The following is a 7,030-nucleotide window of genomic DNA, read 5'->3' as shown; positions in this document are numbered from 1 at the left end:
TGACCTGAAGGCAGATGTTGAACCACTGAGCCACCCAGCCTTTCCTGTTTCTTAAAAAGAAAAGTGTTAAGACTCTAGCCACATGTGGCTAGTGGCTACTGTGTGAACAGCACGCATATAGAACATTGCCCAGAAGCTTCCACTAAACGGGTCTAGTTGAAAGGGTCTAGGAGCACAGCCTTAAATCTTTCAGAGTCTTAATAAAGAGTCTTAGAGTTGGTTGCATTTTTTACTTACTCTTGATCCTGTGGCCCACAAATTTGTATTTTAACAAGTTTATTAGATAAATTCCTTGAGTGAGGTTCACTGACCTGTGTGGAAGTCACACATCCAAGCCCCATCTAAGTCCCAAGTTATACCTCAGGCCCTTGACTCTTGTGCCCCCTTGCCGCCTCCCCACAGCAGGCAGAGTGACCTCCGTGGAAGGCAAAGCTGACCTGGATGTGTCCCCACCCCCCACCCCCACCTCCACCCCCACCCCGGTGCTTACAACCCATTAGAGCGGCTCCTCTTTGTTCTCAGGTTAAAGACACAGGCAGGACCTGACTGACAGGTCAGGTTTGCATGTGGTCCTCCCCAAGGTCCTTGGCTCCTGAGGCCCCATCCCCAGGACTAGCAGGTGCAGGGCACAGAGCACGGCCAGTGTCTATGGACCGAACGCCCCAGGCAGGGGCACCAGGAGGAGGCAGGCGTACTGCTGGGCTGGCTGTGTCAGGGGCCAAGCTGGGGCCTTGCCGGGCAGCTGGGGGCCGTGGAGGGGAGGAGGACGGAGCTTGGGGTGAGGGGTGGGGGGCAGGGGTGCCTGTCTGCAGCAGCTGGAGCTGACAGCCCTGTTCGCGCCTGCTCAGGTGAACGTGTCCTTCTCACTGTCCCTGGAGCTGCTCTCCTACCAGAAGCTCCCGGCTGACCAGATGCTGCCCGGGGTGGACATTCGGCAGCATGTCAGCGGGGAGAAAGAGATGGTGTTTACTCAGAGCCTGCTCCTGGAGTACGCCAACCACACCACTCAGGTGAGTCCCGGGCCCGCCCCACACCGAGGAGGGTGCAGCCGGGCCAGACTGTTCTCGGGGGTCAGAGGACAGACCCGGACGAGGTCTTCAGAAACAAGAGGAGCCCCGGCCCATGTCCTGAGGGCCCCGTCTGCCTTGGAAGAGGACCTTCCATGAGGACACACACATGGAGAAAAGGAGGATCATCTCTCCTTACCTACCTCAGCTCAGAACCAGGTGAGGTACTGTAGGGTGGGAAACAGGGAAGGCTTCCCAGAGCAGGTGGCATGTGAAGTGTCCCAGCTGGAAAGTACAGGTGAGGAACGAAAAGGACTAGCCTCAGGGGTGGATTCCAGGGAAGCCAGAAGGAAGAATTCATTTGTGACCAGGCAGACCCTCCAGCTTGGTCCTTGGGTGGCTGCTGGGGCCCAGAGGTGAGGTAGGCTGAGGCAGGGCCTGAGGGTGATGTGGGGGGGGACCGCCAGGAGCTAGGACCAGGGGGCTGGGCCTTGGGGCCCCCACGGGATGAGGGAAGAGGAGGAGGAGGAGAAAGGCCTGAGTAGGGAGCAGAAACCAGGGCTTGAACAGGGCAGGGGGTTGGGGGGATCACTGGCCTCTTGATGGTCAAAGGCCTCATTGATCTCAAAGATGGCCACGTCCTTCACCGTCAGGGGGTGGCAGGGAGAGCAGAGGGCATCTTCTGGGCCCTTGATCTGCAGACCCCCACCAGCCTTGGTTTCAGCTGCTGGCGCCCAGCCCCCTTCTGCTCACCGAGGCGCTGCCCGTGGGTTCCCCAGAAGCTGCAGTACCTGGGGTCAGAGGGCCCCGTGTCCCTGAGACCCTGGCCTGGAGCCCAGCAGGAGTGGGCAGGGGCCCCACACCACAGGCTCTGTCCCCCTAGGTGGTGCCCCTGAGAGCCACCGTGGCCGTGCCCGAGCTGCAGCTCTCCACCAGCTGGGTGGACTTCGGGACCTGCTTTGTGAACCAGGAATGGGTCCCGGAGGTCTACCTCATGAACCTGAGCGGCTGTCGGAGCTACTGGGCTGTGCTGATGGGTAGGCTGGGCCTGCCCCCCACTTCCCATGCAGGCTGGCACCTCGTGGGAGGCCCTGCAGAGAAGGCTGGTTCCCAAATCCCAAGTGATCCCAGGGTGGCCTTGCCTCATGGCCCTGGGCCAGACCCGAGGTGCACCCCTGGGATCCAGGGAGGGGCAGGACAAGGATCCTGCGGCCTTCATAATATCTCCAAACAGTGGGCTGCTGGAGGCACAACTGGTCAATGCACGCCCAACACCATCACCCTCTGGGCCCAGGTCCCCTCCCAAACCTCAGCTCCCACTCCCCATAGGAGCAATGAGCTATATGAGTCCCTTCTGGTGGTGGGACGTATGCTTGGTGAGAGGCCTGAGCCCTATGGCTGTAGGGCCAAGCCTCCACCAGCTCGGAGACTCTGCTTTACACCCCAGTCCTAAATTCCCAGAGCTAAGAAGCAGGTCTGCTGGGCAGGTGGCTGGACCAGACCACAAACTGAGGAACAGATGAGCTGGCACCTTAGACCTCCACTTACTCTGAACAGCTCTTGGGATGGAGGGACCCCTTTCCAAAAGGACAATATAGAGAAGAAAAAAAAAAAATCCCAACTCCTAGAAAAAGAAAAATAGTAAGGCACTTCCTTAATCTGATTAAGGCTATCTACAATAAATTGATAACAAGCATCAGACTTTTTTTTAAGATTTTATTTATTTATTCATGACAGACACAGAGAGAGAGAGAGGCAGACACACAGACAGAGGGAGAAGCAGGCTCCATGCAGGGAGCCTAACGTGGGACTCGATCCCGGGTTTCCAGGATCACACTCTGAGCCGAAGGCAGCGCTAAACCGCTGGGCCACCCGGGGCTTCCCGAGTTTCTTTTTTTTATTAAATATTTTATTCATTTATTTGAGAGAGAGAGAGAGAGAGAGAGAGAGCGCACAATCGGAGTAAGGGGTAGAGGGAGAAGTAGACTCCCCACTGAGCAGGATTCTGATGCGGGACTTGATCCCAGGACCCTGGGATCATGACCTGAGCTGAAGGCAGACACTTAACCGACTGACCCACCCATGTGGCCCACAAACATCATACTTGTTGAATGCCTTCTCTAACATCAGGAGTAAGACAAGGATGCCTGCTCACACCTGTTCCATTTCTGTTCCATTTTATACTGGAAGAACTAGTTAAGATCTAATAAGACAAGAAAAAGAAATATAAGACATAAACATTGGAAAGGAAGAGACTATTTAATAATGCTGTGGATATAAATCTAATATACAAAAGTCAATGGCATTTCCATCTACTAGAAACTGATGGAAAATGGAATTAAAAGCAAAAACCAAAAGTAGTATTTATGATAGCTTAAAAAAATCAAGTACCCAAGGAAGAATAAAAACCATATGGGGCCCAAGAAAGAAAACTATAAAGCTTTGCTGATGGGCTTTAAAGAAGGCCTAAATAAATGGAGAGATGATCTAGTATGTTCTTGGATTGGAAGACTCCGTATTGTAAATTGTTCTATAGATTCCTCCTACTCCCAGTCAGAACCCCAACATATGATTTTCATTTTTGTTGTGCAACTTAATGAACTGGCTCTAGGGTCTACATGGAAGTGCAGAGGGCTGGGAGAAGCCTAGAAAAAAATTAGGCATCCATATTTTTTTTTAATTTATTTATTTATGATAGTCACACAGAGAGAGAGAGAGGCAGAAGCAGGCTCCATGCACTGGGAGCCCGACGTGGGGATTCGATCCCGGGTCTCCAGGATCGCGCCCTGGGCCAAAGGCAGGCGCCAAACCGCTGCGCCACCCAGGGATCCCCATATTTTTTTTTAATAAAAGGAACTGTAAAAAATTTTTGAGTGAAATGACAGACCAAAGAGAGAGAAGATATTTGCAACACATATAACTGACAACAGACTCATTAAGAACACATAACAGAGACACCTGGGTGGCTCAGCGGTTGAGCATCTGCCTTTGGCTCGGCATGTGATCCTGGAGTCCCGGGATCGAGTCCCACATTGGGCTTCCTGCATGGAGCCTGCTCTCTCTCTCTCTCCTCTCTCTCTCTCATGAATAAATACATTCTTAAAAAAAAAAAGAACACATAACACATAACATCCTCCTGCAAACCTAATCAAAGAACAGATAGCCTAATACAAAAATGGGCAAAAGACTTGACCAGGTATTTCAGAAAACAGGAAATCCAAGTGGCCAATAAATTTATCAAGAGATACTCAACCTCCTTAGGAATGAGAGAAACGTAAGCTTAAATGGAAGAGATAGCATTATGCAACAAAAGATTGGGTAAGATTTCAAGTCTGAAAATGTAAAGCATTATCAAAGATGTGACACAGAAAACGTCTTTTACCTTGCCTTTGTTTTTTTTTTTTTTTTAAAGATTTTGTTTATTTGTTCATGAGAGACACACGAGAGAGGCAGAAACATAGGCAGAGGGAGAAGCAGGCTCCCTGTGGGGAGTACGATGCAGGGACTCAATCCCGGGACCCCAGGATCATGCCCTGAGCCAAAGGCAGTTGTTCAACCACTGAGCCACCAGGCATCCCTCTTAACTTACCTTTAAAAAGTGTAAATTGAAGCAACTACTTTGGATGATGCATGGCCTGACATGTCAGGGTTTTGTTTTGTTTTGTTTTGTTTTTGTTTTTTCACATGTCAGGGTTGAAATGATATATACCCTATGACCCAGCAATCTCATTCTCAAGTAGAGCCTAGAGAAACGTGTTTCAATGCTCCAGAACATAGTTACCAGAAAGCTCACAGAAGCTGTGTTAGTCCATTTGGACTGCTATAACAACATGCCATAGATCAGGTGGTTTATGAAAAGCAGAAATTTATTTCTCACAGCTCTGGAGGCTGGGAAGTCCAAGGTGGCTGGGCGGCACCAACCGATTTGCTATCTGGAGAGGGGCTCTCCCCAGGTTGCCAAGGGCTGTCTTCTCAACTGTGCCCCCATGTGGTGGAAGGAAGAAGCCAGACCTCAAGGACCTCTTTTAGAAGGGCATGAATCTCATTCATTTGTGCTTCACTCTCATGACACAATTACTTCCCAGAGGCCCCACCTCCTAATAACATCACCTTGGGCATTAAGTTTTCAACATGCTATTCTTGGGGGATACAAACATTGAGACCATAGCATAGAAGTAGAATTATTCATGGCAGCACATCTCTCCCTTTTGGAGACAACCAAAATGTTTGTCACAACGAGAGTGGCTGAATACATTGTGGTCCGTTCATAAAAATGGAATTCTCTACATCATACAAGTAAAGTTCTTACACTGCATCGGATGAATCTCAGAGTTGGAAGAAGCCAGATACAAGAATTTGAACGGTGACTCCTCCTACCTGTTCAAAACCCCACAGAAGTAACCTATGTGGTCAGAGGTGACTAGTTTCCTTGGAAGAAGGGAAGGTGGTGAGTGGGAGAGTCAGGAGGAAACCCTGAGATGCTTGCTATTAATCTTATCCATGTGGGTGATGGATTCCATGTGCTTTGTGATAATTCATAAAATGGAACATTAACTGATTTATGCATTTCTCTGCATGTTATTCAGTGAAGTTTCTAAGATTCTTCACTGGGTCCCAGGGCCTGACCCAAAGGTTTCTGGGTCTGGCTAATGGTTGAGGAGCCCTGGGCCCTATTTGGGGAAGCTCCCACACTAGCTGGGAAGGGGAGACTCACCCTAAGGGTAGTTGGGACTGTGACCTGGATGTGGGGGCTTATTATCCTCAGGGCACTAGAGCTCAGAGGTCAGCCAGGCTGGAGCCATTGGGGAAGGAACCCCCAAATAGGAGTCTGAGATGAGTAATCCCCAAAGCCATGCTTATTTGTGAGTGGCAAAGAGAAAACTGAATGAGAAAGCTTTGTGCAATGATACAATTGGGAAAAATGATCAATATTCCTTTACATTCCATCCTTGACAGGTGCATATGATGGGGCTAAGTCTTTGTCAGCCTGCACATGAGCTGGAAGCCCACCACAGTAGCGGACGCCTGGGCAGAGGACGTGGGTGGTGTGGGCCCAGTCCTGCCCTTGCCCTCTCCCAGCCCTTACAGACACAACCACCGCTCCCCCTTCTTACCAGAGAGCTCCTCACCATGCCCAAGGTCAGCTAAGGATAGGAAGGACTCTAGGGAGACTGTTCGACCCACCCTCCTCCAGGCCTGGGTTTCTGGGCTCTCCAGACACAGTGAATTTTGACCTAGCCATCTCAAGTCCAACATGGCACCTTTATTGGAATGAATCACACACTAGGTCACCCATGAGGGGCCATTTTTGGATCTCAAGGGCTGGCTTTGGAGCAGGACTGACCTGCCCCTCAGCTGGATTGGGCCTGAAATTCGTGGCGTGGAGTCCACAGCCCCATACCCAGCCACTCAGCTCCAACTCAGATCATCTGGGGGCCAGGCCCTCAGTTATTTAGCAGGTCTGTTTCCTCTCCTCTGCCCTGCAAAGACGCATCCTGCAAAGACACGTTGGAGAGGATGTCGAAGTCCGATTTCTGGATCATGGAATTGAGAATGGTGTTCTTTGTCACTTCGACAGTCCCATCATCAACTACTACTTCCTTGGTGAACAGTTCCTCAGCCAGGTTCCTGAAGAAGCCATTTGAGAACAAGTCAAGAGCTGCATCTTTAGGAGCTAACGAAAGCAGTAACTGCATTCCAGAGTGAGGCTTTTCCTTGCCTGACAGTCCCCAGCCAAGCTTTGTCATGCACTCACGAAGGACCCTCACCTCCAGGACTGGGCCTGTTCTAAATTCCCAACTGCACCCAGACCCTTCATGCTTCTGCATCTTTGGGGGTTATTCTTTCACATTTGCTGAGCACTTTTCATGTGCCAGACTTTGCACCAAGCTCTTTCTGTGGGCTTAATCCCGTCAAAAGCTCCACAACAGAGTCCTGAATTCCAGTCCGAGTCCTCCTTGAGAAGCTGAGAGTTCAGGTAGGACAGGACAGGTACTCAGAGAGCTGTTCCCAGCCAGGCCGTG

The 7,030-nt window shown here is 50.7% G+C and overlaps 1 protein-coding gene across 1 annotated transcript in view; it reads right to left on the bottom strand.

The window, feature by feature from the left end:
- Positions 1–6,371: 6,371 nt before the first annotated feature.
- Positions 6,372–7,030, bottom strand: part of SLC22A14 (solute carrier family 22 member 14) — a 28,978-nt gene continuing 28,319 nt past the window's right edge. Inside the window, exon 12 of the mRNA XM_055321644.1 lies at positions 6,372–6,635. Within this exon, the coding sequence (XP_055177619.1) occupies positions 6,452–6,635 (184 nt within the window). The 3' untranslated portion in view covers positions 6,372–6,451. The remainder of the gene's footprint in view (positions 6,636–7,030) is intronic.

Source organism: Nyctereutes procyonoides, unplaced genomic scaffold (genome assembly GCF_905146905.1).
Source record: "Nyctereutes procyonoides isolate TBG_1078 unplaced genomic scaffold, NYPRO_anot_genome, whole genome shotgun sequence".
Lineage (NCBI taxonomy): Eukaryota > Metazoa > Chordata > Mammalia > Carnivora > Canidae > Nyctereutes > Nyctereutes procyonoides.
Note: the sequence above shows the minus strand (reverse complement) of the source record. Positions and strands in the feature narration are given on the sequence as shown.